This window comes from Camelus dromedarius, chromosome 6, assembly GCF_036321535.1.
Source record: "Camelus dromedarius isolate mCamDro1 chromosome 6, mCamDro1.pat, whole genome shotgun sequence".
Classification (NCBI taxonomy): Eukaryota; Metazoa; Chordata; class Mammalia; order Artiodactyla; family Camelidae; genus Camelus; species Camelus dromedarius.
Genome location: NC_087441.1, coordinates 34,220,434 through 34,238,702, shown reverse-complemented (window position 1 = coordinate 34,238,702; position 18,269 = coordinate 34,220,434). Strand labels below are relative to the sequence as shown.

The following is an 18,269-nucleotide window of genomic DNA, read 5'->3' as shown; positions in this document are numbered from 1 at the left end:
CCATCATCAACAGTAAGGCTGTCCACAGGATGAGGAGGTTTCTCAGATGTGACAATCTGGGGAGGGCTCCCATCTCCTGAAGACAGTAATGCAGCCAAGAGCCAGAGGAACCACTTTACTTCAACCACTGCTGAGACAGTCCTAAATAACCCTCAACACCCAGGCTGCTGAGGACTTTTAGAACATTTCGGTCATTTTCATCAGCAAAAGGCAAAACAGCAGAGCTAACAGTAGCGATACCCAAGGGATCCTCTATCATCAATAAGACCTTGGCTTGAATTTTCTTGGGTCAGTTATTGTGCAGCCTTGCCAGTCATGAATTTTTGGAAGCAGCTAAAGCATGACTTTTATAGAATGACAGGTGCAAGATGGGTTCTGAAATCATCATAGAGAGCTCAATGTTATTGGCCACTAAACTGTTGAATATTCGTAGTAGCTAATGGCAAATTCCATGGTAGATGAGATGGAAGTGTTAATTAGCCCACTGTGATTTTAGGAGTATTTATCTAGTAATATATCAATGGCTATACAGTTTTGGTCTGTTTCCCTACCTGGTATGATGGTAAAATAATGCTGACAAGACAAACAAACCTTATTCAGTTTATTTTCACACATTTTACACAAAATTAATTTTGGTATATGTATTAGTCTGTGCAGGCTGCTGTAACAAATACCAGACTGGGTGGCTTAAATAACAGAATTTATTTCTCACCATCCTAGAGGCTGAAAAGTCCAGGATCAATGTGCCCACTGATTTGATTACTGGTGAATGTTCTCTTCCTGATTTGCAAGTACCTCCTTTTCACTGTGTCCTCATATGGTGGAGTGAGAGGGACCTCTGGTGTCTCTTTCTCTTCCTATAAGGGCACCAGCCCTTTCAAATTAGGGCCCCACCTCTATGATCTCATTTAACCTTTATCACCTCCTCACAGGCCCTGTTGTTACCGAATCAGGTTTGTTTACCCAGCGCACAGCAAGCCAAATGCTGAGACACTGAGGATTACAGCAGGCAAAGGGCTTATTCGTGAGGCAACCAGGTGAGGAGAGGGGAGAACAAATCTCAGATCTGCTTCCCTAAAGGTGAAGGGCTTGAGGTATTTATGGGATGAAGAAGCACGATGGTTTTAGGTGTGGAAAAGGGTGATCGGAGATAGGGAAAAGGTGAAGTAATGTGTGTTCTGCACAGATGTATCTGAGTTACATGATTCTTCATGGGATACGTGTTCAAAAATGAAGGTGCTTGGCTTGGTCTGAAGGGGGACATATCAGCCCTCCGATATCACAGCTGTGAGTAAGAAATTCAGGTTTCAGGATGTAACACTAATGTCTTATCTGCAGGAACTTTAAGCCAACTGGGTATTTTATTTTTCTGGTTACTCTCTGATGTAGAATAGACCTAAATAAATAGGCAATTTCAGTGTAGTGTGCTAAATGTTAAAATGAGGAGGGGTTACAGGATGGTATAACAAAGTAGTGGGATAGCCAGACTTGACTTGGAGACTTGGACAAAGCTTGTTGATCAAACTGATGGTTATTTTAAATCTGGAAGATGAAGTCGTGTTAGCTGAGGAGTTGGGAGGAGAGTGATTCTGACAAGAGGAACTGGATATACAGGACATATTGAAGAATTAAATGTCTGGCTATAGCGTGGGTTGTCAGGGAGGAATTAATTCTGCCTGGTTTTTACTAACATCTTCTAGGTATTGGAACTTGGATTTTGAATCTCCATTTTTGTAGGTTGATTTTTCTCCACTCTCTGCATCTCTTGCCCAAATCCCCTTTAGCTGCTGGTCTCTACCAAATCTCTTATTACATGCCTCCCCTCCTTGGCCATTCCTAGGTAGCTAACATATATATGTGTTTTCTGAACAGAGGATGTAACTTTCAGGCTATGTGGACTGAGATTAGCACCAGGCAGATTTTAAGGGAGAGGATGCAGGGCTTCATCATGGACATAAATGTGCTTGATCATGAATGGCATTGTCTCTGGGAAGTAACCAATCTAGGGTTGAATGCAAAGCTTACATATTTATTCGTATCACACGGGCAGCATAGAATTTTCATACTAGAAAGAAGCTAAAGAGGCCACCTGACCTCAGCTTTGCTGTGTGAGTCTAACAGATTTGATGCTTTCTAAGGTACCACTTTGAGTTTCTTCTATATCACATATGGCTTCCGTATTTATACAGTGTTAGAGCTATATTCTTCGTCAAGAATTATTTACAATTTAGAACCATGTGAGGAGATACTTGCTCTTGTTGGCAGGCCTGTGGCTAAATCTCAACAAGTGAAGCTGGACTAGATACTTATTTTGAGTGGCAGAGGGAATACTGAATGAAGGAATTAAACAAGACCCAAGAAGAAGTCTGAGTTAAGATGTTAATTGGAAGACCACTTTAAATCCCAATTGAATAGATACCTTCTGATTTTGGGGTCATTTTGGGCTTTTGAGACAAATAGATGTTGAAATGGAATATTCTGATTATAGGTTTATATACTCGGAGTATAATCAGTATGTGTACTTTTTTTTCCCTTTGCTGATAGCTTGCTACATTTCTGAATTGGATCTGAATACAAATACTATCAAAAGTGTTATCGTCTATGGAATGAAACAATTCAATAATATAAAGAATTTAGTCATCTGTGATAGTTTAAAAAAAGGCATGGATTTCAAATAACTTAAAAGCCTTTTGACAGGAATAAAATGTAAAAACTTCCAAACATTTCATAAGTAGATATGCAGTCATCAAAAAGAGTAATACAAAAACGACATGAGAAGTAGAGATTTAACAATTTTTGCTTTATATGATGTATTTTCCTTTTATACTTATGCCAAATATTGTATTATTTATCTCAAGTGAATTGTGTATTTTGTGTTTCTCTTCATTTTCTTGATTTTTATTTTATACCTGTACTTCTGATAGTTATAAAGAAGAGGCCATATCAATGATGAGAAAAGGTTCTAAATAAAAAGACTAGTTTGACAAAGTTATATAAAATCTTGGTTTCTCTTATTCAGCTTATATATAAACCAGTTTTTTTTTTTTCCTTTTCAGCCTCCTCAAGTACTCTCCATTCTTCTTCCATGAAAGCTTTACCAAGTCTCTCTGACTCATGCTAATCTCTCTTTTCTTTGAATTCTGCCCACTATAACTATGCTTTTGGAAGCTCACATTTTTACTTGAATATTTTATATGCATCTTATTTTCTCAACTAGAAGGGGACTATCTTTTTTGCTCTATGAATGTGCTACACTTGGAGCAGAGCTCAGTGTGCTGAGTTGGAATTAGACTTTTCAACCCTGTCATTTCTAGGTGTATGTAAACCTAGATGTGACGGGAAAGTCTGTGAAACTGGCCAGAATGAATGGTTTTCCTTGTTAACTTAACTCCTTAGAGGCTAAAGGTACTGCCCTCCTCCTGCCAACCCAACTAGGGTAATGCTTTTGCCTCATTGCTTAAAAAATGAGCCTAATATTTGCTTCTTTTCTTATCAGAACATGGGGCCAAGGAAGGGAGAGCTGAAGGTCGCTATGCGCTCTCTTTATGTAATATCTCTACCCCATGGGCTTTTCTTGAAATCATCTAGTCTAACTTGGAGACATCTGTTGCATAGACTTCTAATCCTTTGTGATCTATGTTTTGCCTTTTAGAGGTGATATTATCTCAATTGTGATGACATAAGCGATCAGATGTTAACAGGAATAAAAATGATGTTTATATCAATATTTCATCAAGGAAAATTAGGTTCACTCAGGATGTGAGAGCAGTAAATTCTTCAGAGAAAAAAGTAGCAAGCAGTATTTGCACCTGGGTTCCTTGCCGTCAGAATATTCTTCAAACCCAGACTTCCTGGTGAGGTTGCTAATGGAAAGTACTGTTCGAAATCTTTTTCCTAGATTGTATTTCCATCCCATTAACAGACACACACACACACACACACACACACACACACACACACACACACACACACACACGTGCACACACCTGTCTCTTGATTATTCCTTCTTTCACAAATATCTAGTGAGTGCTCACTCTGTGCCAGGCATTCTGTGCCTTGTATCCTTGGAGATGGGGATACAAGGATGAACATGCCCTTAGGGGTCATTCAGTATAGCACTGTGTAGGATGGTTAAGAACTGAAGGAAATTGTTGTCTAGGTACAAATTCTTTAACTCAGAGTTCTAGACCTTGATTAGCAGGCTAATAACTCCCAAATGTGCTTGCATCTTTTTAAATCAGCCTGGGTCACCACCATGGTCAATGAATGTGTATCTACCATAGTCAAAGTACTCACTCAATGAACATGGACAAGAGGAAGCATGTTCTACAGTCTTTGAAGGCTTTTTATCACAAACTGACTTGGGAGAATTCTCAATATGTTCATGCCAACTTGCTGAAAGATGATAGGGATTAAATCTACAGTAGTAATGAGTTTCTTCTCCTTAGCTCATATTACAGTATTTCAGTCAAACCAAAAAACTTAATGTACACAAATTGCTGCACTGTTCAGCAAAGGGATGTGAAGGATGTTATTATTATTAATATTTTTACAATAGACTTAAGTTTTAGACGAATTTTAGGTTCAGAGCAAACTTGAGAGGAAGGGGCAGAGATTTCCCATATACACCCTGTCCCCATTTGTACATAGTTTCTCCTGGTATCAGCATTTCCTTCCAGAGGGGTACATTTGTTACAATTGATGAACTTACATTGAAGCATCATAATCACTCAAAGTCCATAGTTTACATTAGGGTTCACTCTTGCTATTATGAATTCTATGGTTTTGGACAAAAGTATAATGACACGAATCTACCATTATAGTACTATACAGAGTAATTTCACTGTTCTAAAAAATCCTCCATCTTCCACCTGCTCATTCTTCTGTCCCCCTAGGATGTCATGTTCTGATGCATCAAACCAAGTGGGATGTTCCTTTGTAGGCAGAACTCTGTGCCTGGAATTAGGAGTTGTGTCTTGGTTCTACTGGTTATTATAATATGACCCTGAGTATATCACATAAAATTTCTTAGGATTTGTTTCCTCTTCTTTAGAATGATTAAAATAAATATAATTTTTATCTCATAGAGATGGTATTTGTGAGAGTTATTTATAAACTTACAGGAATTATACGTACATATCATTGTGTTTAACTGTTGGGCCAACTGTCACCCCAGACACTCAATTTTAGCATTAAAATTGATGTATCTCAAATTCAGATCTATCAGTCTTAAGTGCTGGTTCTTTACACTGTCTACATTAAGAACCACTTGACTATACTTCAATTTGAAAAAAAGGACAGAAAAAAGAACCACCTGAAAAGCTTTCAGAAAAGACACCATTGCCGAGGTAATTGGGATGGGAAGGAGCCTAGGAGTCTCCATTTATTTATTTTTTTCAAGCTCCCATGTGATTGCACTGTACAGTCAGGATGAGAATTGCTGGTTTAAATGTCAAATCCTTCAAACATGAGAACTTTTATAAATGGTCAGGAAGAAACATTTTAGTGCCTAGATAATGAACTCCATTTGTAGCCAAAAAATAAATAGGAAATATTCTTTATAAGAAAGCCATCATAACGGTGGAGGAAGGTGGAAATAGTGCCTCGAACAGTATGACGCTGTGGTTATGAAGCTATATTCATCAATGCCTAGAAACATTTTACTGTTATCTTGTGGCTGAAAGATGCTTTAGAAACCTGTACTGGAGCACATAGTTTGGATTATTAAATAGCCATATACAGCAATGGGATGCTAAGGAAGAAGAGATAAGGAATCTACAGACTGACACCGACTTCCGTGTGACTTTAAAGTGTGAATGTTTATACGTTGCCACGTTCTGTTTAAGGACTGGGGGTGATTTGACAGAGACCAAGGGCATGTGCTCACTTTCAGAGCACACCCACATTTCAGAATAGACAGAATTCTGTGTAGTTGGCCGTAGTTTTCAAGATATTTCATACCGGCATCTGTATTTAGAGAGGAAGATGCTGTAAAGCAGAGCATCTCTGCAAATTTTGAAGAGGTCCCACTTCCATTCCATCCATAAAGAACAGAAAAGCTGTAGGACTAATGACATTTCTACCGAATTATTCAAGCTAAACTTTGAAAACCATATGACATGGCCTCTCATTTAAAACCTTCCAATAATTTCTCATTTTCTGTCAAATAAGGTACAAGTTCATTTTCTTTTTTTAATTTTTATTTTATTTTTTAATTTTTACTTTATTTTTTTATTGAAATATAGTCAGTTTACAATACTGTGTCAATTTCTGGTGTACAGCATAATGTTTCAGACATATATACATACATATATTTGTTTTCATATTCTTTTTCATTATAGGTTACTACAAGATATTGAATATAGTTTCCTGTGCTATGCAGAAGAAACTTGTGTATCTGTTTTATATATATATATATATATATATATATATATATAATATATGATATATACACACATATGTTAGTATCTGCAAATCTCAAACTCCCAGTTTATTCCTTCCAACCCCCTTCCCTCCCTTAACCATAAATTTGTCTTCTGTGTCTGTGAGTCTGTTTCTGTTTTATAAATAAGTTTCTTTATGTCTTTTTTTTTTTTAAAGATTCCACATGTGAGTGATGCCATATGGTATTTTTCTTTCTCTTTCTGGCTTAGTTCACTTATGACAATCTAATCTTAATTCACTAATGACAGTCTCCAGGTCCATCCATGTTGCTGCAGATGGCATTGTTTTACTCTTTTTTATGGCTGAGTAGTATTCCCTGGTATAAATATACCACAGCTTCTTTATCCAGACATCTGTTGATGGACATTTAGGTTGTTTCCATGCCTTGACTATTGTAAATAGTGCTGCTGTGAACATTGGGGTGGATGTATCTTTTGAATGAGAGTTCCCTCTAGATATATGCCCAGGAGTGGGATTGCTGGATCATATGGTAAGTCTATTTTTAGTTTCTTGAGGAATTTGCATGCTGTTTTCCATAATGGCTGCACCAAAATGCATTCCCACCAACAGTGTAGGAGGGCTCCTTTTTTCCATACCCTCTCCAGCATTTACCATTGTGGCCATTCTGACTGGTGTGAGGTGATACCTCATTGTAGTTTGGATTTCTGTTTCTCCAACAATTAGTGATGTTAAGCATTATTTCATGTGCCTGTTGGCCATGTGTATGTCTTCATTGGAGAATATCTTGTTTAGGTCTTCTGCCCATTTTTGGATTGGGTTGTTTGTTTTTTTGTTATTAAGCTTTATGAGCTATGTATCTATTCTGGAAATTAAGCCCTTGCCAGTCTCATCATTTGCAAATATTTCCTCCCATTTTGTAGGTTGTCTTTTTGTTTTGCACAAGCTCGTTTTCTAAACATGTAAGGGCTTTTGAGTGAGAACTTGATTTCCCTTTACTTTGCTATATTTGTTCAATGAGTCCTATTCTTTTGTTTAACTTTCAGGAAAACTATCTCATTCATTTTTGTATCATTTTTCAATTACCCTTAGTAATCATAGAAATAATCTTATTTATAGCTGCCTGTCTCTGTAAGCTGTCCCTGGAATGGGATTCATGTGAAAGTGGTTCTGGATAAAATCGAGTTGCAGGGTGGGGAGGTAGACATGGTATGGAAGGACGACAAGCAAGGTTGCGATTTCTAGGAGAGTCCCACAGAGGTGGAGGTAACACGACTCGGTCTTGCAGAGTAGTTCTTGAGATAGGTGAGGCATACCATGGAGTTATCCCAATTAGGAGGCACAGAGACTGCAGTGTTTATATCTTCATCCCTTTACTCATTGGCTAAGGGCTCAGGTTAGGTGCTGGCACTCTCCATGGATGTAGGCAGAGCAGTTCTGGCAGCCTTGCAGGCAGCCTTCCAACAAGGAGCTACAGTTGCTGTTGTTGTGGGCAACAGTGCATTGGAGCTGGTGTGCAGAAAGTTGGTAAGGGGATCCCAGGGGATTTGGGCAAGGGTGCCATATTCTTTTAACTTCTCTGTTAAATTACTTCTTGGATTAGAAATTTTTTTGAAAGTAAAACTTTGTGTTATGTCATTTCTTTTCTTTCACTAACCCCTATAACACCTTATCCAAAATATTAAAAAGAGTGCTTTTATCAATATTTATTCAGTGATACGTGGATGAGTCAGGGTTTCCTTTTTTCCTTTTATTCTTCCTTTGAGTGCTTCTTTATATCTGTGCTGGTCCTATATATCAAGCTACAGAATATATGTGCTGGGAGTGCTATTGGATGTGATCAGAGCTCCCTGGTGGTACTTGTTACAGAACACCCCCCTGGGCTCAGTCAAACAGCAAGGATGGCAGGAATCCAGAATAGCTGTTATTAGGGAGCTGACCTGAGATGACTGAGGGTGAAAAGGACTAAATCATATCCCCTACATAGCTGGGAAAGACCAGAAGACAACTGCTGATCTCAGCACTTGCAAGTTGCCAAATTATATAAATTTTCTGAGCTATGGGCCAATGATGGGTCTACAAGTTAAGGTCACCCACAGAGACCAGCATTTTGAATTGAGACAGTGAGTAACCAAGGGGCACTGTACCCATATTCATTGTGGGAAATAACCTTTTCACTGCTGAGTTGCTCTGACTCTTCCTTGCATGAACCACACCCCTTTTATTTAGTAGAAGCTCCTCTTTCCAAGAGTTCACGTCAAATTTTCCTAGTCTCTTCCAGAACTTTACTGTAGATACACATTGTCATTGAAAGCCCCTTAAGGAATTTTGGGTGTATAGAGTAGATATGGCACTTCAGAAAAATTTTTGGAATCAAGGAAAGAATAAGTCAAGTGTGTGCTGATAACAGCTTTAATTTAATACAAAAAAAAAAAGCTGCCGCATCTTTTAGAGACTTAGAATGATAATGCCAAGCACTCTGTAGACTGGTATCCTTATCACGTTGAGTGTCATCACTGATACATCCTAAACAGGCACCACGACTAACTCATAGCCAGCATTTTCTTATACTATGCACCACGCAGTTATAATAAATAAAATTCTATATTTTAATGTGAATGGCAAAAGTTGTTTGATCAGTTTCCTACAACTGGTTAGTTTTACTTTGGGGGAAAAAAAGATTTCTAGTGTGACAGTGGGAATGTAGTAATTACCCCTGTGTGTGTAGGGGGATAAGAAAAAACATCTTACTTCACTGTAACTTACTCACCGTGAATGGATATGTACCAAAGTTTAGTAAAATGCCATGCTCTTTTTATACATACTTTACCAATCTACAATAGAAAAACTCAATGGTATCTTCAGCTTGCAGGCAAAGTACATGATAAAAAAAAATTTCTGAGTAAGAATTTCTCTGTTTCTCAAGTGCAGTGGTCACAAAGAAGAGAAATACCTATAGGAAATTTAATATTAATAAAAAGGAAAGCAGAGAATTAGACCTGACATTCCATTCATTCAGTCCACAAACATTTATTATGCCATAATGAAATCTTGGTTATTGCATTATCAGATGAACAGAAACAAAGCACTATGTTAGACACACTAGGCTTTTTATTATATTTACGAAAACATAAGGAAAAAAATACAGGTGACACTCAAGTATTTGGAGTAATGACAAAAAGGAGGAGAATATTCACAAGAGAGAGATCAGCCTTGTAAAATGATTCATTTGTGTGATTTCTCATGTTTATCTGCAGTTTACCTTTGCATAGCGTTGTAAAGGAGAATTTTCCTTTTCTGATTTTTCTTGTAGAGCAGGGTAAGGGGTTTAAAGGTGAACCAGGAGGGGAATTTAATTTCAAAGATGTATGGGAATCAATGCTTTCAAAACAAAATTTGAAATACACTTTGCCATGCCTTTTTATGCTGCACAAAATCCATCATTTATAAAGCTACTGATTTTGACAGTGCCTCTCTGCAACACAGGACATAACGCAGAGCAATCAAAAGACATTTTAATTTTTAAAATGCTCTCATCTGCTTTTCCATTGCCTTTGGTAGCTTATACAATTTTAGAACACATGCCGCATGCCAAGTTGTCTGGCTTTATCTTCTCTATAGAGGAAAAATGTCACCACAGCAGTGTTGACTCTTTGCTGGAAATGGAGATTTTCCGTGGACCAGGCTTATTATGGATATCAAGATATTAACAGTTATGATTATTGGTTAACAATAATTGCTGCACTTATGTACTTTTTACATGCCAGGCGGTGTGCCAGATGCTTTACATACATTATCACCTTTTATCTTCAAAGCAGCCTTCCAAAGTAATCACCAATATCCACATTTTACACATCTGGAAGGTGAGACTCAGGGGTGTACAAGTAATTTGTGCAAGGTCCTGGCTATTACTGGTGAGCAATTGAAGGTCCAGACACCTGGGGGATGTTCTGTAGTCTGGAGAGGGTGTGGGTTTTCCCGAGCTTTACTGAGATGGAACCGTAAGGTCATGAACTTAATGAGATCTTCAGGCCTCTCCTAGAAAGATGCTGCACACTGAGGCAGAGCTATAGTAGCTCTGGTTTCCTGGGCGTTTCCTTGTTGGGGGCAGGACCCCAGGGACTGCTCCTTTTTTCATCCTGACCTGGACCTATCACTGAAACAGAAACATTCTCTTTACAGTCTTTGGAGCAGCATTCATACCTCTCCTTTGTCCTGAATGTTGTTGCAGTCTAAAATCAAAGTCAGCCGTGTGGAGATGAGTTTGGGAAGTGATAAAACTGTACACAAAGAAATAGGATAAACATATCCCTTTCCATAAGCAAATTTAATATCTTCAGCGAAATTTACGTTAAGTCTGAAATCCTCATTACTCGTTGCCATAGGTTTTCAACTTCCTGCACTGGTGAATTTTCCTAATAAGATCTCATCTCTAATTTTCATGAAGTAAAATATTGTGAACAAATATTATTGCCCTTCTATCACAATACATATGGCTGAGGCAAACTTAGTGAAAAATATTCTTGGATGTTTTAAGTCTGACATTTAGAAACTGGGTATCACATAAAAAATACTGCCAAGGTGACATCATATTTCCTGCTGTTTCTGAAAACCAATTCAAATAGCAAACACTTAAATTTGTATTTTTATATGAATGTCATTCAAGAGGGCTTTGACTGTTGCAAAGTGATCAGGGAGTGATGGGTGAAAAACGATATTAGCTAGCATTCTTTCTTTGTGTCTCCCTACTTCTCAGAGCACCGTACTTGCCACCTGTCCTTGTCAGGCTGTTGCAGACTAGCCTGAGTCACTGCTGTGCCCTGTCAGCCCTCCGTATTGTGCTGCATGTGCCCTGTCTGAGGATGATGGAAATGAGACAGATACGCTGGTGTTTGTGCATTAAGGAGGCAGTTCCTGAGTGACAAGGCTATTTGTGTACCAAGCGCAAAAATATTGCCTGATAATGTCTGAGTTCACGTGCATTCACTGTAAAAACTTGTGTAAGTGCCAAGAAATTAATTGCCTTGCTTAGGCTTCTGGTGACTCGATTAAAATGATGGCGTATTTTGAGGAATTTTAGGTGGGCTTATTAGTTGTACTCTGCAGGGTGTAAATGCATTTTTAGGCAATTATCAGGGTTATATGGTTTTGAAGTTTTACAATGAAGTGCATTTTACCCATCTGTAGTATATGTCAAGATTTTATAATTTCTAATCACAATTATTTAAAGACAACAAATTAGAAACAATAGATAAACTGTTGCCTATACTCTTGATTTCTTTAGATTTCTTACTTTTCCGTTTATTGTAATGAGCTGTCAAATTTATATGGCCTGTTTATTTTAAACCTTGGAATAAAACCTCTCCTTTTTTTTTCAGATATGTAAGACTAATAAATACTTGAGAATTAACTAGAAGTCTCATAATTTTTCTGAAAACTTTGTGATCCTATAACCCTAACATTATAGGGATGTAAAAAATTTTATTGTTAAACTGAGACACAGTCTGGAATAGAAAATGTATTTTATTTATGACTTCACTTTCAGTCTCACAGAACCTATAATCTGAACTTGTGATAATCTAGGTGTCATTTATCCTGTTTTAATGAGCGGTAGTTAATAAGATCATGGGTGTTGAGATTATCATTTGATATCATGAACATTGTTGGAGGTAGCATTTGTAGACAAACATTTCTTTCTTCACAAATGTACTCTGGACTATAGCATCTAAGAGAATTGAGGTTGCTTTTTGGAGAAAATGCTAATAAGCAGAATCTTGCCTCAGGGTGCCTGGTTTACAGATTACAACATAGCAAAAACCATTTAAGGAGAAATTGTTAATGGATTGGAAGGAATGTAGTGTTTCTCATCAGGTGTTCTGTTGACTACCTGTGTCCATATCGCCCCCTGTGCTTGGTAAGCGTGCACGTTCCTGGCTCCATGACAGTCCTACGGCTGGGACCAGACACTTGTAATGTCCAAGCCCCCGGGTGATGAAGTGCACTTCAGTTTGAGAATAGCTGGTGTCTTTCAGTGCCCTCCTTCTCTAATTGAGTAAATTTTGTCACACTGGCAATATAAATAGCTTTGTGATTTCTGGCACCTAAGCAAAAAATAAAAAATGAGAGAGAGAGACTGAGATACCTGATTTTCCCTTTCTGACCACAATAATCAGATCTAGATTTAATTCTTCATCTTCTTTCTAATACTTTTTATTTCTCCTAGTTGAAGTATGATATTCTTAATGTATTATTTATTTAGTTTTTGGTGGGGGAATATGATGGGCTACTTTAGCAATCCAGGAAAGCTGTAGAACCTCTGTCCAGAACAATGCCCGTCACGTTTTTGTGTACAATATCAGGAGTTTATAGAACACCTGGGGCTCATCATGATCCCCAAAATAAGAGTCCCTACGCCAGTAGGATCTGCCTCATAATTAATATAAAACAAGTCTGTGATTTAGAGATTTATTTTTTTCCATATATGGTCATTGTTGGACAGTGCAAGCAAGGGCTTTTCCTTGTGGACATTATTTGCTTGCAGTCTGTACTGGTTCCTAAGGAGCTATAAGGATGTAAAGTTGTAATTATGAAATTAACAAAAAACCTGAACTATACAATTCTTTAGATAATTCATGGTAGCATCAGTTGTGTAAATGTGGTTACATTTGTGCAACAGGCCATGGAAATTTGAAAAAATTCTTCTTTTTCAGTTTGTAGAAAGACTAAAACCAGAGAAAAATTTATATTAAATCAGAGCATATTTTCATATTGACATGGATGTATCTCATAAGAACTTATGATAAATTTTTACATGAGAAGACTTCTTTTTTCAGTTCTTTTGGATAAATACCCAGAAATGGGATTACTGGATCATATGGTAGTTATATTTTTAATTTCTTGAGGCATCTTCATGCTGTTTTCCATAGCAGCTGCACCATTTCACATTGCCACCAACAGCAAGGGTTCCAATTCCTCTAGAAGTGTCTAGAAGTATCTTTTGATACATTGCTGTATTCTGTTTGCTAATTAAAAAAAAATCTGCCTGTGTATTCTCTGATTTTGTAAATCAGAGGATTGATTATATATTTAGTGTTATCAAGTTGTTGTATTATATTTATGCTTGCCTTAAAAAATTGAGAATTTTTTGGGTATTTTTCTATGGTCTAGAAACTTTAAATAATGTTGGAATTGTGTGCTCTTTAAAGGTTACAATATAGTTCTTCTCTGATAAAAAGAAGACATTTTTTATGTTCAGAAATTTATTTAACACAGGACAAAACCCACAGTTACCTCGTATATATAGCTCTTCTGAAGGTTCAGCATGCTTAATGAAGACATGTTTAAATAAATATTTCTTAGGGAAAAAGACCACACGTATCGAAGCACAGAGCTATCTCTTGTATTCATCAGACTCACTGCAGGTCAGAAGATCAAAGCTTCTGCTGTCATAATTTCATTTAACCTCTCCAAAATGTAGTCAGCTGTCCCATGTGTCAGTACAATTGTATTTGAAGAGTGAGAATGACACAGATTATTGGCCTGACAAGGCTAACCTGCTAAACAAAGGTGTATCACATTACTTGATGACTTGGAAAGATAGTGTGAACGCATTGTTTCTTTTGTCCTTTTGAGAGTGCGTTAGGGAGGTGTGAAACTGATAAATGAGAAGTATCCACGCATGGGAAGAAGGAATTTAAGTGTGTTTCCACATATTATGTACTCAACTGTCCTTTCTAGCATTATCTTTTTAATTTTCTAAACCTATTTTACAGATATGAAAATTGAGGCCAAGAGTATTTAAGGGGAAACATAATTAGCCCCAATACATGTGTACATTTAAGGGAGAAGATCCCATGGAGTTACAGTGGGACACAGGCCAGACCTCATTAAAGCATAAAGTGTTGCATTTAGATCAGATAGTTCTCTTCTTGGTAGAAGAACTTGAGCATCTAAGCTAACGGTCTTCAAGTCAGAGTTTGTGGATCCAAAGAAGACCCTGTTGGGCCAGTATTGGAAAATAATGAGCAATGAGCAGGAAATGAGGTTTATCCACTATTGAAGAGGCAGAATTGTGGAGGCCGGTGAGGTCAAAATCAGGAATTTCTGGGAAACACTGGGTGTTGAGCAGGAGGCTTTAAGTAGCAGGGCTGAATAAGGTAATGGGAATAGCTCTGAGGACGGCAAACGTTCAGGTAGGTGAGCTCATTCTTTTGAAAGACATTCATACTCAAAGGGTAAGACTTTCTCTATCTCTTTAAAAGCATATACATAAACATACATATATTGTCTTATTATTTGCATGTGTATGTTTGTAAATTTGTTATTATAATTATATTTAGTTACTAGAATGCTAGTTTACTATTTTGAACAAAGAAATACCACACAGGACACGATGACATGGTTAAGAGCTCATTGTTGTTGAATGATGTAAGAAATTAAATCACAAATAGAAGCTATTCTTTTGAATCACTATAAAAGTTGACTGTCACTGTGAATAGAATTACAAACTCCACATGATAAATGCATTCATTCCATGTACCTAGACCTACATGGGATCCAAATCATAATCAAAAAAGTATGTGATGAGTTGGATGAGTCAATAGAGCTGGTCATGACAGACATACTCCAGTGGGGACCACTGGGTTCGAAGACACGCTGTGGCTTGCTAAGGTACAGGACCTCATTTTAAAGAGACAGTCCAATTCGGGACTTAACAGATTCCCCCAAATCTTGTCCGGCAGCATTTTTAAGAGTGTGGAGAAGGAATAGTTTAGCAAATGGATACTCATTTGTTTTGTTTTCTCCTCACCATTGCATCTGTAACACTCTCTCATTAATCACTGCTAGGAGTGATCAGCTAGATGTTTGCCTGTTTGTTTGGGGAAGCAGGTTTACCTGCCAAAATGACCCCTTTTATTTAGTTAGAGGACACAAAGTGTCTGATCCTTAGTGCTGCACCCAGTGCCCTAGGAGGACATGCTCTGTGTTCCTGAGGAGAGCACCTGGTCCATGCTCTCACCCAGCTTCCGCGGAGCATCTCCATGCCCACGTGCACAGGTTGGTGAACAATCCATGTATACAAAGTGATGGCTCCATCTCCCCTGAAGAATGAAAAATATGCCAGGAGGTATCCAAAGAAAATATAATCACCAGAAGAAGTAAACAGGGCTAGGGTATAGATTTGATTGAGAATCATCTGCACCAGTGTGTTCCGGAATTTTTAAAGGAAATGTCCATAATAATCTCTAGTAAACTCCCTGGAGCTTTCCATATATGAAATGATCTTTCTCTCCTGCCTCTCCTCTCTCACATTCTCCTCGCCCTTTTGTACTTCTCTCCTTATGTAATGTCTCTTTGCCTCTAATTTAATCCAGCTTGGTGTTTGTCTCCTTGAGGAAGCTAATAGAAGTAAGAGCTAGCATTCTTGGAGTGCCTGCAGTGTGCCAGGGGCATTGCCAGATGCCTTCCCAAAGTCTCTCCTCCTCACCCCAGCACTGCCTGGTGGGTGTTCTTCACAGATGTCTGGTGGGGGACTGGAGGCTTAAAACAGGTGATGTGGTTCCACCCTGACCCGCTCCCAAACCTGTGTTCTCTCCAGATCATGTCCCCTCCTGTACCTGTTCAAGAACTTGGGGCCAATGATGATTTCCATGTAAGTGCTCAGCTGACAAACCTTCTGAATCTACTGTTCACCTTTAGTAAGGACTTCTAGTAAATCATGAGCAGAAGCAGCAAATGTAACATAAACTGAAGCCAGAAGCAAGTAAGAGGAAGCCCATTTTATTTTAGCAGCATTTCTTCTAGGTGGGGAGCACAGTTTCCTGAATGTCTGTTCAGGGCCTCATATTCTATTGTGTGTGTATCCAAAACGAAATCAGTCTATAAAGGGGCAGTCAGGTAAAATGTATTCATGTATTTCAGGTTAAAATTTATGCTGCATCACAAGACGATGATGTCTCATTAGTTTATGACCCCGGTGATACACTATTGGAAGACATTTGGAAGTGACACGATAAAGGCAGATTTTATCATTTCCTAATAGAAACAATAACCTGAAAGTCACACTGGATTTTATTGAGATTCTACCCTAGGTAACATTAAATTAAGTATTTCTGTTTATAATTCTGTTATCTTAGAGGAGATATCTAGAAAATGTGTCAAATAATCTAATAGATAATTCATTTCACTGTTTTCGTCTGTGTAGCAAACACCAGGGTATGAAATGCAACTTTCAGGTTTTTTTTTTTTCCCTCCAGCTTGTTCTCCTGTCTGGGCTTTAGGCATTGTTCTTTCACACGTTTCTGGTTAAATTTCCTTTCTGTTTTAATTTCCCTTTAATTTATTTTGATACCTGATTTGCATCAAAATCTTATTTCTGCGATAACACTGCCAATTAGCTGTGTATTACAGAAGTGAGGGAGATTAAATAAAGTTAATAGATTTGATATCATGCATTTGATAATTGGATGTCAATTATATATCTGTATGTCTGGGAACAACTTTGAAATGAAAAAATACGGTTCTAATAGTAGTAGTATACCCACCTGTATCCTCCTAGAAGTTACAATTTAGTCAAGCAGTTTTCAATCCAGATTCCAGCTTTGTCAAACTTACTACAGTGTAAGTTGTGTGTCTTCTGTCAGCCTCAGTTTTCTCACACATAAAATGGGAGGATTGTTTATTTCTTGTCGCAAGAAGTGAATGACATAAAGTGCGTAGGAGGGTGCATGGTAACCCTCATGTCACAGAAGCTCGGTATCTCAGAACTGTCACTGACAGGCCTTCCCCAATGTCCCTGCAGCCAGCCCTTTGCAAATCCAGTTTTCTCTTCTGTATGAGTTCTATTGCTGTTGCTCATTTTGACTGTCATCAGTTTATTCCAGACCCTTATCACTGCTTGCCTGGGCTATGGTCATTGCATCCTAATGGGCCATCCCGTGTCCTCACTCTCCCGTCTCGGTTCACCCTCACTGCTGTTGGATTACCATTCATCATAGAATAACACAGCGATACCCTTACCTTATTCAGATTCTACCTAATCCTGTCTTGTGCCTATTGAGTTCAAATGTAGCATCTTAGTATTCATGGCCTTCTATGATGTGACCCCCCCAAGTCTGTTCCCTACTGGTCCACTGCATGTGCTCTGTAACCCAATAAACTGAACTTCTTATTTTCCGTTTTTCTTCCAGATTCCTTTCTTTTGCTTCTGTAGTTCTTTCTTCCAACAATAGCCATTCTTACTATCCGTTTCTCATAATCTGCTTCCTATTGGATCCCACAAATGTATGTAATACCATCTTCTTTGAAATCTCAAGACTTTGGCTCCCATTCCTTCATGGCATATATTTTATCTTTTTCTAGCATGTATTATAGTCAGTCATGTATCTATCATTTTCCTCCTATTATACTGCATTCCACATATACTTCCTACTATACCAAGCCCTCCATGGATAAATTTACTGTTGAGTCCCTGGGAGTAACCAGGGCAGTACGCATAGCATGCGGCCAATGAAGAATTGTTTAACTGAATAGCTGGATCTCAAAGCCCTCCCTCTTCTTCCTATTAGTTCTGTGAGTTTCTGTAGGTATACAAATCATAATAATAAACAAAACATCTTTAAAATGGTCATTTTCTAACGCTAGGTGGCCTCTGCAGGAATCCGCAAGGACAGTGATGTAAGGTCAGAGCTCTGTAGACGTGGAGAGGAAAATGGTTATATTGAAAGAGCTTCTAGTATAATAGTATAAAACCTGAATAATGTGGATTTTTAATTTCTAACTGGATTGTAATAGTTCGGAGGCTGTCTGCAGTGTCAGTGTTTGTCCTGGTCAGGGTTACAGGTAACGATAACAATTAATACCATGAT

At 38.0% G+C, this 18,269-nt stretch overlaps 1 protein-coding gene across 3 annotated transcripts in view; it reads left to right on the top strand.

Moving 5' to 3' along the window:
* NKAIN2 (sodium/potassium transporting ATPase interacting 2) overlaps positions 1–18,269 on the top strand; it is an 850,734-nt gene that overhangs the window by 38,892 nt on the left and 793,573 nt on the right. Inside the window, exon 1 of one of the 3 annotated variants that reach the window (XM_064486722.1) lies at positions 13,481–16,054. The exons of the other annotated variants lie outside the window; for them this stretch is intronic. Within the exon in view, the coding sequence (XP_064342792.1) occupies positions 15,956–16,054 (99 nt within the window). The 5' untranslated portion in view covers positions 13,481–15,955. Of the gene's footprint in view, positions 1–13,480; positions 16,055–18,269 lie in introns of those variants that run through there. 3 annotated transcript variants of the gene reach the window in all.